The following is a 15813-nucleotide window of genomic DNA, read 5'->3' on the forward strand; positions in this document are numbered from 1 at the left end:
GATTGTAAAACATCTCCAGAAATCTCAGAAAACAAAACAATTATTGAAATACTTACCTTTCTTTAAGTTAATTAACTGCATTTTAAAGTCTTAGTTTGATTTTTGTTTGTATAACAGACATATTGCACTTTTACCTCTGTATTTAACAATATTAAACTATATTAAAAAAATAGTGTTAATATTAGCATGTAGGATGGTTGGTAAATATAAGTCATGTTATAATGGAAGAAAAATAGAAGAATAGAATCGTGAAGATTTAATTTGTGTTTTTGTTTGAACATCCATGTCCAAAAAAAAAAATCATGTTTTTATTCATTAAAAACTGACCATAAAAAACTGCATCAGAGCTCACTGCACATCTCACTTTTCACAAGGTGAATTTTAAGAACAGATATCATTTTGATAAAATAACTTTGACGGCCGACAATGTGTTTACTGACATAATTGTTTGACAATATTCTTCAACTCGTGGTGCAAGTGTGCGACATTAGGGACGACAAAGAAATCCCTGGATCAGTGAGAATTTGTGTAATTAAGACTATTTTTTTTGTAAATTATGTTATGGTTGTGTCATCTATTATAGAGATATTCCAAAAGTGGAGATAATGTGTTGCTTTGCAGGCTTTTTCAAAACTCACTATATTTATTAAAAAGGTACATCTGTAATAACAGTAGTTAAAAATTGAAGTTGATTGCTCAGATTTCTTTTTCAGTGAAGTAACACAGATCCAGTGCCTTGCGTAAAGAGAGGTAGTCTGGCACAAACAAACGTCTCAGGATTTCAAGAGGCGATGAAGATCACAAATTATTTTCACAGACATGAAGTTGAAGAATTGGCTTTGGTTTAGTCAGCACAAGTTAAGAGTAGTCATCCTAATCACATACTGACCTGGTAATTACATCAGTGTTGGCCATCACTGTCAAAAAAAAAGAAGGCCATCCATGAGAGGACTCTGGGAATGCTTGCAATGACAAAGTATGAAGAAAAAAAAACACAAGGGTCTGCACTAACTACATTAAGACATTTACTAAGTCACCCTTTCAAGTGCAGAAACACATTTACAGGGTCAGAGAGCCAATTAAAAAAATAATTTAAAAATCAAACGTCTCATAACTTTACATTTACACTGCAGTGTTGTGTACCTTATTTGAATCAAACAGTGCGCGTCACCCTATTCAAACTCATTCAGATAATGCACTCAAAATATTCTGTAACATACAAACCAGTGAGCGCTTCACGTAAAAAAATAAATGTCTTTGCCTGACTCAACTTTCTCCTTAAGACGAACCAAAGAGAGTGTCCACATACTATAAAGGAAAAAAAGAACTTTGGATATGCTTTTGTTCAAAATCAAACTATTGAATTGTCTTTTCTCTCTTCAAGTATAGTACATTGCTATGGATTCTGTCTGCTCACTGCTACATTCCCTCACTGGGTCATGTAGTCATCCAGGCAGCATTAACTCAAATAGCCGGTGTGCTTTTTCTAACTCCTCTGCAAACAATGTTTTTTTTCGGACAAGCACGCCCCACTGGAGGAGGGCAAGGAAGCAGAGGGCATTGTGTCGGCCTGGTTGTTGGGGGTGTTGGTTTTATAACAGAGCGATGTTCGCTGGATTAACCACAGCAGCGACAGCATCCACGGCTGAAGCACTCTGAAAGCGGCGCTGGACTCATGTAGCAGGTTACTTCTTCCTGTTGTGTAGCCTCCGTGCCTGCAGCCTCTGGCGAGATCCAGCTGGCTTTGATCCGGCTCCAATAGAGAAAGAGGGCGCCGCTGGAGACCCTGTGGGTAAAAACAAAACAGGACATTTCATTTCTAACAATCGAAATTTACATTTCTTTTTACTAATAATATTTCAACATAAATTTCAGTTTCTAGTTGACTTCTTTAACTAAGACTGTTTTTTTTTCCAAGCGATTCACCCGAAACACGCTCTGTATTTTAGTTAGTTACTGATCAGATACAACCGAGAGAAAAAAAGCAGGAATGTGTCCGTTTGTACAAACCGCAGTCATAAACTTTGGGCTGCACGGCTTATTAACACATTGGTTACACTGAAAGAGTGATTGTTTCATCAAAATCAAAAAAGCCTTATTGACTTACCAAAAGGAACAGAGTTGAAGTTTTGGACCGGAGTTCCAGGGCTTCCAAAGGGAATTGGACCTGAAGCAGCAGCAGCACTCTGGCCAAAAGATGGGGTAGACGTCCCTGCACAGAAAGAAGTACATACCTTTAATAAAACAAAAATAAATGTGGATACACCATTAAATTCTACTGGGACAGAAACAAATGAACACTGGTCCTTAAAGCAATATCCAAATATCTTTTTGATCAAGAGGTTAGAAATAGACTAGACAAACAAGTCACAGACACTAAAACATAAGGTAGCAAACCTCTGCCTATACAGCATTGTGGATGAGGATGGGTATTAAATTCCCTTTTATTGTTAGTTTTGAATAAAATGTCATTATCATTCATATAATTTCCATAACCTCATTGAGTCATAAGATTAGTGTTTTCTAAATATTAATGTTAAAAAGCTGTGTGCTCTCATATCTTTCTCTGCTTTTCTTGTTCTGTCTTAAAGTGACACTCACTAAGAAGACCAGGTTGCTGAACTGCCAATTACGTTTCATATTAAAAACGTCAGTGAATAGTTGCCAGGTGTTCGCCAGAAAATTGTGCCATCTTTAGAACTTTGAAAATCTATGCCGAATTAAACTAAACCAAAAATCTAAGACAGACCTAGATTCGATCCTATGCGCAATTAATAATCAAATGTTGTTTCTGAAAATCAGAGAGCAAGTCATCACTTACAGTTTTTGTGTAAATAGTGAACTTTGATGCCTCAGAATGTTAGTCTGTCTGCAGATGACACTCTTAAGTTTTAGTAATTACGAAAGCCAAACTTGTGTTTCTCACTGATTTTGCTTCTAAAAAATCTCACTGAGGTTGAAAATATAAACAAGCAACAAAATAGAACTTACCAAAAACAGGTTTGTCTGTAGCAGCAGCCCCAAAGTTGAAGCTTCCCATCTGCGGTGCAGGATTATTAGAGACTGGGGTACCAAACTGGGCGCATGGCATACTAGCACTAAAGTTAAATCCACTGGGTGTTGGCTGAGCAGGGCCGGAGGGAGCCTGCTGAGGAGCAGCACTGCCAAATCCAAAGGTGGATTGAGTCTGGGTTGCTGCACCAAAGCTTGGTGCAGCTGACGGAGCAGTGGTGCCACCGAAAGCAAAACCAGTGGAGCTGGCTCCAAATGCTGATTTAGCTGGGGTCCCAAAGCTAGTTGCTGCAGTGACAGCAGTTGACCCAAAAGGGAAAGGAGGAGGGGCGGTGTTAGAAGCAGGTGTGGATGAGGCGGCCCCGCCGCCTCCAAAGGTGAACGGATTTGAGGTTGCCGCCGAGGATCCGAAGGTCGACTGCACTGCCGGTGCGGCCGAGGAGCCAAAAGTCGACTGCGCTGCCTTTGCCACCGAGGAGCCGAAGGTCGGCTGAGTTGCTGGTGTCACCGAGGAGCCAAAGGTCGACTGTGCTGCCTTTGCCACCGTGGAGCCGAAGGTTGGCTGCGTTGCCGCCGAGGAGCCGAATGTCATCTGCGCAGCCGGCGTCGCAGAGGAGCCAAAGGTCGACTGCGTTGCGGGTGCCGCCGAGGAGCCAAAGGTCGACTGCGTTGCGGGTGCCGCCGAGGAGCCAAAGGTCGACTGCGCTGCCGGTGCCGCCGAGGAGCCGAAGGTCGACTGCGCTGCCGGTGCCGCCGAGGAGCCGAAGGTCATCTGCGCTGGCGTAGAGGAGCCAAAGGTCATCTGCGCTGCCGGTGCCGCTGAGGAACCAAAGGTTGACTGCACTGCTGGTGCCGCCGATGAGCCAAAGGTTGACTGAGCTGCCGGTGGTTGAAACGACGACTTTCCAAAGGTAAAATTGGACTGGGTGGTGGCAGCAGCAGCCGCGGTGGCGGCCGTGTTGGTCATGGCAAAACCTCCAAATGAAGCAGTGGTTGTGTTCTGGCTGGGGGCTGCCTGGCCAAAGCCAAATACCTTCTGGTTTGTTGCTTGAGGGTCTGGCTGTGTGGCACCAAAAGCGAAGGCGCCGTTGCTAGAGGTTGTGGTAACAGCAGCAGCAGCGGGAGCAGCTGTCGTGGTGCTAGCAGTTCCAAACTGAAATGTGCTCCCTGTATTAGGGGCCTGCACTGGGGCTGAGCTGGTACTTGTTGTGGATGGTGCTGACCAGTTTCCAAAGAGGGATTTCGCAGCTGACTGGACCGCAGGCTGTGCGGTGGTGATGGAGCCAGTGGAGGCTGTGCAAGTGGGCACATTGGTCATGCCAGGGAAACCAGATGGGGTAACCATGGTGCTGCTTGTAGATCCACCAAACATAGAGGATGTTAAAGAAACTGTAGAAGCCGGGTTTGTAGTTGTGTAGGGTGGAGGCGTTCCAAAGCCAGCACCTGCAGGGGCAACTCCAAAGATGGGCTTGAAATTTTGGGCAGGGGGTTTGCTCTCAGTGGCTGATGTAGCTGCCGAGGTGGAGTTAGTGGTGACGGAAAAAATGGGCTTGAACCCTGAAGCCAGCAGAGGGTTGGCATTAATAACTGACGCTGAGCTGCTGGCTGGAGCAGTCGCAGTAGCAGTGACCGGGTAAGAAGCTGAAGAAGCAGCGGGGGTGCTGATCTGACTTGTCAATCCAAATAGGCCTGTTCCTGCAACAGGTGGAGTGCTGCTGGAAGCCTTGGAGACCTGACCAAGGACATGAGAAAAGGCAGAGGGCTGCTCCACACCGGCAGAGGAGGACTGGGACTGGGAGGCAGGAGGGAGCTGTGGGGTAACCATGGTTGTCGGAGCTTTCAGGGTTAAGCCACTGGATTGTATCGGTGTGGTTGATGCGGACACTAAAAAAAAGGTCAGAATCAAACAGTACATGTCATGTATAGGACAAAGTCAAAATGTTTGTTGTATTATTGGTGTCCAGCCTTTTTAACCTGCTATATAATTTATAATATAAGGAAAAAAATATCGCTAAGTAGTTTTGAGCTTTATTTTAAGGTTAGAAAGAAAGAAAGTCACATCGCCTAAAAAGTGACTTTCAAGAGGCTGTTCATATTTCATAGATGACATCAGAACTTCAGCCCAGTGATTGTACCTGTAGCTGTGTTGGCAGCAGATGTGGAGATAGAAGGAATATTGATCTTCATCTTCAGAGCCTCCAGCAGAGGGTTGGAGGCTGCAGGTGACGTGCTGACGCTGCGACCTGGACTGGGATCTAGGTTGATGACTGGGATGGCAGAGCTGGAGGCTGTGGACAGAGGAGCTCCTAGAAGGCTGCTCAAGGTGGTGGTGTTGGTGGAGCTGAAAGAGGTGCCGAGCTGGGTGGTATTGGTGACTGGGGGAGAGGCAGACTTCTCAGGCTCTGAGGCTGAACAAGGACAAATTAACAGGGAGGTCAGTCAGGCTGGTGGCTTGCAGCCACATAAGTCTTGTCTAGTCTAACAGGCCTGACACCAGTACAAACAAATTGATATGTGGTCCTTTAAACAAGCAGAAGTGAAAAAATGCTTTACTATTAGGAATAATTATTTTATTACACAGTTGCAAAAATAAATAAATTACACTTTTGAGTTGAGTTATTGTGGGCACAGAAAGACCAATTCATGCCAGCCTATCATTTTCCAGTGTTTGAGTCTGTATGATAGTTAGATGGGTAGATAATGAGTTAAATGGTGTATTTTTGTGGCTGCTTCCACTCACCGGGCGTCTCCAAGACCTTCTGGATCTTGCTGAGAGCAGCTCTTTTCTCTTCATCTATGTCTTTCACAGTGATAATGTAGCCCAGCTCTGGAGGCGGGGGCTGCAAAACAGCAAACACCAGCAGTTAAGAATAAGAAATCTAGGAAACTGTAACAACACTATAAAAACAAGAAATTCTGGAGGGCAACAAGAAGTCTGATGAAACTCTCCTTACCAGAGAGATGTGATCATCCCGGTTGCTGGACACCAGCTGGATCTTGCGTTTTCTCTTTCCACCACTACCAGTAGAGTCTGTTGAGGTAGTGACTGGGACCTTGGGGACTGGAGTCAGTTTGGCTGCAACATGCAGAATAAAAATGACAATGAAACTAAATCCAACTTAAAAGACATAAGTTAGTGTCTACTTCCAAACAAACCAAATCAGCTTTGGTAAGAGATGCACTGATCTGATATGTGAGCTCAGTATCTACATGCATGAAGTAGTTAACGTCACGTGTTGTCACGATACTGGATTTATATTTAAAGATAAATATAACAAGGCTGGTTACCAACCAAATTTTGTGACAGTGGAAGGTGGATACTCCCTCAGAAGAAAATTGTATACATTTAATTTTGTATACATTTAACAATTTAATTATAAAACATACGATGAAAAACGTCCAAATATGAATAAATTACTTCAGTTCAAATAAAGTAGTCTTTAACTGCCACTGAGCAAAGTACCGTCATACAGCTTTAACTGTTAACTAAAATCTTCTGTCAATAATATTAACAATCCTGCATAATCTGCTGAAGAGCTGCACTTTTAAGCACGAGGAAGTCATTTGTTTGTATTAGAGATAAATGGGACATACAAGTAAGAGGTGTCTTGTCTGAGGCTGTCTGGTCTAGCCTCGCTGAGGATGCGGAGCTCGGAGACAGCCCGTCGTCCTCTCTGGAAAATAAAACCACAGGTTACAAACAGTAATATTAAATTAAAACCTGACCAACAGGAAACCAGCCGAGCCATACCTAAGTCTTTTGGAGGCTCCCTCTGGAGTCTGAGAGCGAGATGATCCGGGACTGGAGAGAGTAGAGCTGGGTGCTGAGCGTTTCTTCCACTGCAAATGTAAACATGGAGATGAAGCTTAACAAATCGACTATCTGTGCAGGGCTATGTTCACTGTAATGCAGCATGAACTTGTTACCTGGCTGAGTCCTATTGAAGAACTGTAGGAGCTCTGGATAGGGTTTCTCCTCGTGCCTGGGGTTCCTCTCAGGGTATGGACCCCACTGCCAGAGCTGATGGAGGATGTGCGGGACCTCTTCATGATGGAGTCTTCCGCCAGTGAGGTTATCCCTCTTTTCATATTTCCTGGCCTGGAGGATGGGAAGGAAAGAAAAGCATTTCCACCTACAGTCAGACTATATTTCTTACTGTGCTTAACAGCGGTAAAACTGCAGTCGCTTCATAAAAGTTAAACTCACTTAGCGACCAGCTGTGACGGTACCCCGTTGGGTAGAAGAGACTCAACAGCAGAGTGTGCACTTCCACCGCTGTCATTACGCCTGGGGAAAGGATTACAAACGAGCATTAAACTCCAACTGACTGAATGTGCGAACAAGGTCCAGAAGAGCACTTAGTTGGAATATATTGATGTGTGTTATAACAGGAAAGCAGAAAAATGTAAGCCTGTAATGTTACATGCAAGATGTAACATTGCGGGCTTCATCGGTCTGTTACATTGGTGGTCATTCATACTGTATGTTCCTTAACATTAATGTTGCCTCAAGCTTCATTTAGACATAGCAACAACACTTATAGAGACTTTTTTATAGGATAAACTCTTTTTAATTGTTGTTAAACATATCTAATAAGAATCTTCTACTTTTTCTTTTCTTTCACAGGATGTCATTGCTGATAACACCAATCTTACTTAATCTGTGAGGAAGAGATGATGATGATGATGCATTTATAACAACACACTTCTCTCTCTTTCTGTATGTTAAATCATGTGCTACTGCAGCTTTATTCAGACTAGTGCGGTGAACTACATTTCCACCCAATGTTAAAATGCTGGTTACATCATCCCAGGTCAAGAAGAGCAATGGGGGAAACTCTTGTGGGATGACTACAATGTGCAATGTGCAGTGAGGGTGATGACACAAACGCTGACTACTTTCCTGTAGCCTTGCTAACCGGACTGATGTCATTGATACTGTGAGAAGGTAATCAGTTTGATAACACCAGCGTCTTCTTTCAGCTTCGTACCTTCTTTTGCTTTTCTGCTCAATTGTAAAGCTTTTGTCCTCATCCTCCACTTCTCTCTTGCGGCTTTCCTTCAGCACTTTGAGCACACTTTCTCTGGAGCAGGGGTCCACAGGCGCCCTGGGGAGCCCTGCACAACTCAGATTGTCCAAACTAAAAACAAAAGTGAACAAAAAAGCTCTGGTCAGAGTTAACACTCAAACAGCAGAGCCACAGCAACACAACCAACAAATCGGAACTTAGCTGACAAAGTGTCAGCTAAGTTCTGAGAGCTTAAAGGCAGGATATGGAAACAACGTTCTGAAAGCATACTTTGAAAATGGTACACAGTTATGTGATGTGAAGTACAATGCACAGTATGTTGTTCATTTGTCAATGGACAACAATCATAAAAATACTGGTATGATAGCAGGCTCAATGAATGTAAAGACCTGAGGGAGCTGTGGTGGTCCGGCCGGGCGATCTTCACAGTAACCGGGCTGAGGACAGCTGTGGAGTTACGGGGGCTGAGGATGTTTTTCTTCCTGAAGCCATCCCACTTGACAGGAGGTAGGACTCCAACTGACGAGACACCTTGCTGCTGCAAGGGATAGTGACGCTGGGGGGTGATGTTGAATCTGCCCATTGTGCCGGGCGGCTCCCTAAAAAAAGAATAAACAATATAATGCAAGAGTAGATGCATGATACCTGAAATAACACAAGCAATAACACACCTTCAAACATATTTGTGTGATTCCACAAATGTCTACTTTAGGAATTAGAAGCCCTTTATTCTAGTTCACATTTACAATATTGCTATTGTCTTGAATTTGCTCTGTCTCGATCCAATATTCTTTATAGGTGCCGCTACTATCTACATGTTTGCTTATTTGAGTCAACGTTTGAGCTGACAATGATACTTGTAGCGTAAAAGTACCCTTAACGTTAATAATTAACGTTAAAGAAAACCGCCAAGAAATTGAACTGTATCTTCTGGACTTACGCAGCAAAAGACAGCCTCCTGTTTGGGGTATAAACAGCATGGTTGGGTCGGGACAGTTTTTCACGCAGCAGTTCTCGGGGATTTCTTCCGGCTCTCGGCCTCGCCGAGTCGGCGATTGGACTCTCGGGTTTCCCGATGTAGCTCCCCATGAGTAAATCCCGAGGGCTGAAGAGAAAAGAGTCACTTGCCAAGGTTTCCCTCCGATAAATCCCAGTTTCAACGAGCCTTTCTCTGAAGCTTCCCCCTGCGTCCCGCAGTCCGGTTTTGTTCCTACCGCTCTTCGTTCCCGCCCGTGCGGCCACCGACACGCCGGTCCCACTCCAACCCCCCAACCAGCGCCAGAGTACGGACGGGAGGTTCACCCCAGCTCGCGGCTTGAGGCCTAACCTGGCGGGAAACCGTTCTCCGCTGAGATAATAACACACAATACAAAACACTACGAGAATTAAAGTCACAAAAAGAAATGTTGGAATGAAATAAAGACCGAAAATAACTACGCCTAGAGCTAGGAAAATCGCTAAATGTTTCTCTCTAGGTGACATGGCGGCAGCGCGCCGCCGGAGGATTCTCATATCCCATCATGTGCTCTTCTGGCTCGAATTCTTCTTCTGTGGTTTTAGGGGCGATCGACGGGTTGGGGCTACGGTGCCACATATCGAGCGGGAGTTGAATCACAGTGAAGATACATTATTTTAAAAAGACAGTGAGACAGATTGGAATGAGGTTTTAAAGCGCGAATTGGTTCAATAGGAGTGGCAATAAGAATGACTCCTGCCAAACTTAATCATAATATTTGTTTTGTTTGTGATTTCTTAGTTTATGGGCAGTTACATGTTTGATATTTTTTATTGAAAAATGACATGAGAAATGATGTGGCCCTTCAGATTAGCATCTGTCATTGCTCGAAAAAAACATTACTAACAATGGTATAGAGCTGTTATGCAATTTACTGAAGAAACATTTCAAATCCATTAAAGTAGAACATTATTGGTCATCAGTTGTGCAGCAGTGAAAACAGTAATGACAGATAAGGCGTTTTTTTTAAAGGCACGGGCATACAACATATAACAGAAAAATAAATCATAAAGTAGTTATGAGTAATCAAGTTATGAGTTAAAAACAAGATACAATTCGGTTGAGAAATGAGAGTGTCTATAAAACAAAGTCAACATCAAACTTAGCTTCTTCAGACAAAAAAAATAAGGCACTGCTGATTTTTTCTGAGCATATTCCTTTTTTTTGAGAATAAAGTATTGGTTATTTGTTTGAGAGTTTTCATTTTATGCTACTTTATACGTTGACTCCTCTACATGTATCTAACAGCTTTAGTTATTTGCAAAAAAAACAACAACACATGATCGAATTATCTGACAGTAGCAATGCAATTCTGCATTTCAGTGATAATCATTAAATTATGATACATGACTTAAAAAAGCGGTGACAGGGAAAATTCTACTGATTACAACCACCATTTTATTTGCTGAATGAAGGCCATGGAGTTGAACAAACTGATGTTGAAAGGTGCAGAAAAAGCCAACAACTTTTTAATTTGCCCAGAAATGATCATAGACAATTAGGTTCAACAGAATGTTTATTTTTAATTAAACACAACATAAAATATATCATAGTCTAACATTAAAAACACAGTGCAAACCGTATTATACACACGACAGAGCAACATAAATTATGACTGCCCTGAGATTAATACTTATGTAGTATGATTGTTATAATGTATTAGGGAATATCACTTCAAGTCACTTATGTGCTTTGTTAAATGGACAATCCTAAAGATTTCAGTCCTTGTTGATTTAGAATTTGTATCCACATTAAAACAATTAAACTGTAGAGTTGAACAGTCTGGAGTATTTATATATAAGCTTCAAGTTTTTAGAATTGGTTACAATTTTTGTTTGTATAAAAAGGAGAAAAACTGTAAAAACAGCATTTATTCCAGGGACTATCGGCGCAGATAATACTGCACATATGAATATTGCAATACTTTCATCAGTTAGACATGAGCTCAATCACTTACTGACTTAACAGACATGAATCTAAAGGAACATTTTTGAGATTGACACTTTAATGTACAGACCCAATAATTATTATTTCATACAACATTTTCTAAATCACAACCTCTTGTTGGTTTGCTGTCTCTTGCGCTGAGTGAGGACATTTGGACTTCAAAGGTTTTGTCAAATGCACTGCAGTCAACACGAAAAGCTCCTTTCTCCAAGGAAATGCATGACTCAAAGCGGTGGCCCCAGAGGACCTCATCCTCCGTATAGGACGTCCTCGCCTGGCACGTCATACCTGCAACACAACAAAGCATCAGAGGGTCTGCTAAATGTCAAATATTAAAGTTATGGCGGGCAATAACCACTGGGTTTGTTGTCTGGTCTTAAAACCACCACCACAGCTACTGGCTATATGAGATCCTACACACAATGTAATGTAGGAAGTAGTAAGCAATATGACATGATGTAGCATGTTTTGTTTATGATATAAGATACCAGTACCGGATACCAGTCAAGTTAGCTCTGGCTTACATTGGTTTACACGGTTCACAGCTTCTCAACCAGTCAAACATGCCAAAGTACTTCCTCTTAGCAGCAACGTCAAGACGCCTTCTGCTGTTAAGTTTCCCGGTGATTGATTGCTCAGAATACAACGTATGCAATACAGGAGTTGACATCTCTCTGAGCCATAGCAATTCCTCATTTCTGCGCGAGATAAGGGAAATTTCAGTTGTGCAGGATCTGAACTAAATATTTACGCTTATGTAAATGACATTTTTATTTACTGCCTGTGCTTGTCAGACCATTGCCTGCGTGTAAAATAGTCCCTCAATAGAGAGTCTGACTGATAGCGTTGCACAAATTACCCTTAGTTACATATAGCAGCAAGTCATGCAGGAACACAGCTATGTGAAGGACAGCAGGTGTGTTGTGTGTTTAGTGAAACTGAAACACATCAGTGATTAGAGAGAGTCAAGAGTAGGTAGAACACATCTGTATCCTAAAGTTCCAGCAGCAGGCCGTGGTCTTTCCATCCAACTTCAGTTGGAGGACAACATGTGACTTAAAACACTTCTACAAACCTGATGCTTCCACGATGCCCTCCAGGATGACAATGATCTCAAAGGTCTCCCTCTTCAGACGCTCGGACCCAAACTCCCAGAAGGGGCTGCTTTCATTGATGACGTGGGTGATGGTCTGGGGTTCCACCAGGAGCAACCTGTCCCCTCCGGTGTCGTAGCCCAGGTTGATTTCCGACTGCTCCAGCGGGATGAACTCGCCCTCCTTGGTCTGCCTGGATTTGATCAGCTTGGCTCGGATTTTGGCATCCACCATGTGGCTCACTCTCAGATCACCAATGCGGAAGAGCATGCACAGCTTCTCGTCACGCTCACATATGACACAATGCTTGCTGAAGATCAGCGTCTGGGCTCTCTGTTGTGGCCGGGAGATTTTAACAAACATGCAGCCCACCATCAGCGCATCGATAATGGAGCCAAGGATGGACTGGACCATCAGGAGCATCGTACCCTCGGAACAGTTGGCTGTCACCATCCGGGAGCCGTACCCAATGGTCCTCTGACTCTCCAATGACAACAGCAGGGCCGCGAGGAAACTGTCAACATTTTGGAAACATGCCTTCCATTGTGGGTCGTGAACATGTGCAATGTCGTCACGCAACCAGGCACCCAAGAAGTAGATTCCACCAAAGGCCACCCATGTGAGAATGTAACACATAGTGAAGACAAGAAGGAACCAGCAAAACTTGAGGTCCACTAAGGTGGTGAAGATATCCGAGATAAAGCGACTCTTGTCGCAGGGTCCCAGATTGACCCTGCACTTGCCATCCTTGGTGATGTAACGTTGGCGCAGATTGCTGGCAGTGACGTGCGGTGAGTGCTCGTCACCCAGGAGCTTGCAGCGCTTCTTGTGACTCTTTGCACCATGCATCTTCTCGATTGCAGACACTGGGAAGTTGACGCTGTTTGTGGAGCTGCTTGATGGCCACCTAGAGCTGAAACGCTTGAGGCCTTTGCTGCGCTGAAAACGCTGAGTTTTTGACATTTCCTCTACTGGTTCCAGAGGAGCCGCTTGGATAGCGTGCGGTTGGGGCTCTTGCTCAGATGAAGTCAGAACATGAGACGACTGGCTACAGGATCTCAGGGAGGGAGAGGCCTCCTGGGATGGTGGGAGTGAGGAGCACTTAGCGTAGTTTAAGTTGTGAATGAGAGAGGGTCTTTTAGTGCTCATCATGGAAGCAACAGTGGACTTAGCTGTAGCCTGAAATGAAGGAAGACAATGCAGAATATTCACAAAATACTAAAGGACAAAAACACTTAATAACTGAGGAGTAGATTTTTAAGATTTGCCCTATTGTCCTAATCTAAAGCATCCTCCAGAACGCAGCAGAGAATTGTGGCTGTAGAAACACGTGATGAAACTGGAGGACACCTCCAGTGTATCTTTTATGGATCCAAAAGGATCAGGGGCCATGATCTGATCTAAAAGTGAGGACTGGAGCATCTGTGTCTGGTATGATATTTCAGAGGGAAAAAAATTGAATTAACATATCAAATAAAACAAATCACACAAACTCCTTTTTTCTTAAGCTGCGTACTGGACCACAGTGTGTGGTTTCCAAACTCATTCAAAACCTTCTTGTGCATCAACAGGTTTCAGGTGAGCACAAAGACACGTTTCTTTTCCAGCAGATGAATGTGAAATCAGCAGATACATCTTTCTGCACAGTAAAGGGGAAAGATCTAAGTGAAGTAAGTCAAACACATTATTGAATGCAGTGGGACATCATATGACTATAGAAAGCTGTACTTTGTAAGTGCAAGGAGTGTAATGGATGGATTCTGACAGTGGTCGCGGCATGTATGCCATCAGATGTTTTGCAGTGAGAGTCTGGGTTGGGGGGATGGAGTTCCTGCGAGGCTCGATCCTGACGGGGCTCCTGATGTGACTGTTGCACTGAAAGTTCTGTAGCGTCTCTCTGCTGCACATCATAGTGGAGATCATTGCTGAGGTCCTCCAGATGTCGATTTATCTTCAGATTTTTCGTCTGTTTAAGCAAAACAATTAAGGCGAATAACGTACATTTTCACTTCTAAACAGGCAACTAAAGCTCTCTTGTCAGTGCTGCTTCGATACATCTAAACAAGGTTTTGTGGAAATGATTAAGAACACAATAATGATCATTCAGAAATTGGTGACAGCAGTCAAGAGGATTTGAGATTTCATTCATTCCTCAACCGCCAATTCATTATCTTTATTTCAACTTTTTTTTTTTCATCAACAAATCCCTGAGATCACCCTAGATACGCTTATAGATGAGCCTTTGCTGTGATGATGTTTGATGACGTGCCAAAAGCAAGTGTTGCTTTACTTCCTCATCAGCAAAACACAAGGTCTCATCTGTCTGAAGTGGGCTGACCAGTGTCTCACTCACTGCTCCAATGTATTGCACACGAAGGGATTATCACTAATCCTCAAAATTAATCGGAGAAACACTAAGGAACACGATGGATTTGAAAAAGATTACAAGAATTTGCCAGAAGGCTTAGAGAAAGAATTGCCCAGCTGTATTGTACTGCGGTAAATTTGTTTGTCTCTGTTTAAACAGTGTTGCGATTACCTTATCACAACAATAACAAACATACACAAATGGTAAAAGTTCTGAATCAAAACCACACATGGGATCGAGCTATGTGGTGCAGCCAATCAGATGGACAGGATTTCAATCTATACTCAGAAAAGAGAAAAGGTCTACCGTATCGACATGAATGGAATGTTTTAACCATACATAAACACAAGTGTTTAATGTGTAAACAAATGCAGACAAAAGACATAAAACACACAACAGGCTCCTCTGTACAGCAGGAAGAAACTGAAATTACCTTTAATTAAAAACGCCTTTGAGAAAAATAGAGGGGCTAAAACTAAGAAACAATAACTGCTGGAGTTATAATAGTATTTAGTAAACTTTTATAGCGCTTTTCAAGTCTTAAACTAGTGTTCTAGTCGACCACTCAAACCACTTTTCCACAACATCTCATTCATCCATTCACATTCATACAAAGTGGGAAATTTGATTTTTTTTTTTGTCAATATTTTCTGATGTTTCATAAACTAAACAAGCAATTACTTAATGGAGAAAACAATCAACCAAAGATTCAATAAGGAAAAGAAATGTGGCGCAAAATTCGAAATTCCAAACCCGTAAAATACAATACCAAAAATACATATAATATACCAGTGAATCATCTTAATAACATATACAGAACTTAATGTATATACTTGATACGTAAATGGCTACAATTATACAAATGTTGAAATATATACTCCTAATCGACACAGCAAAAAATCTAGTATTTTCATGTTAAAATACTGTTGGTTACTGTAACTGTTAACATATGTACAGTGGAAATACAAACAAGTTTACATATGCAATCTTTAAAATAAACAAAATTTTTAATATCCTTGTTTTTTCCCCAAATTTTCTAGCACAGATTTATCTGCTAAATATATGCCTATAAAAAGAGAAAATAATGACATACCTGTAGTGTATATTTTAAGATGAATACAGCTGCTGGCAGAACTCAACCTCCTTGTGCGAGTCATGAGGTTTGATCTGATGAAGGAGGCATGAAGTGAGTGAGGAGGTGCTGATGCGACGATTCCAGCTGTTTGTCTCCTCCCCCGGCGTCATTCACAGAGCAAATACTGACAGAGATCAACTCAAAACAATGCATGTTGGGGCTGCTGCAGCTCCAGACAGTGAAATTACCATTATAAAGTGTAAAATTAAACT

General features: G+C 42.5%; 2 protein-coding genes across 2 annotated transcripts; both read right to left on the minus strand.

The window, feature by feature from the left end:
• Positions 1-241: 241 nt before the first annotated feature.
• Positions 242-9555, minus strand: pom121 (POM121 transmembrane nucleoporin). Its single transcript, XM_068600344.1, has 13 exons — positions 8983-9555; positions 8432-8641; positions 8004-8153; positions 7220-7300; positions 6940-7111; positions 6764-6852; positions 6607-6686; positions 5967-6088; positions 5753-5852; positions 5148-5420; positions 2992-4896; positions 2108-2212; positions 242-1786 (listed from the first exon to the last, which is right to left on the minus strand). The coding sequence occupies exons 1-13, from the start codon at positions 9552-9554 to the stop codon at positions 1686-1688; spliced, it is 3960 nt and encodes a 1319-aa protein (XP_068456445.1). The 5' UTR covers position 9555; the 3' UTR covers positions 242-1685.
• A 1534-nt stretch (positions 9556-11089) lies between these two features.
• LOC137802369 (G protein-activated inward rectifier potassium channel 3-like) lies at positions 11090-14021 on the minus strand. Its single transcript, XM_068600171.1, has 3 exons — positions 13827-14021; positions 12080-13277; positions 11090-11292 (listed from the first exon to the last, which is right to left on the minus strand). Exons 1-3 carry the CDS (start codon positions 14019-14021, stop codon positions 11090-11092), a joined length of 1596 nt encoding a protein of 531 aa, XP_068456272.1.
• Positions 14022-15813: the final 1792 nt, after the last annotated feature.

Source organism: Clinocottus analis, unplaced genomic scaffold (assembly GCF_023055335.1).
Source record: "Clinocottus analis isolate CAN_PGR_092001 unplaced genomic scaffold, fCliAna1.0.p SCAF_5, whole genome shotgun sequence".
Classification (NCBI taxonomy): Eukaryota; Metazoa; Chordata; class Actinopteri; order Perciformes; family Cottidae; genus Clinocottus; species Clinocottus analis.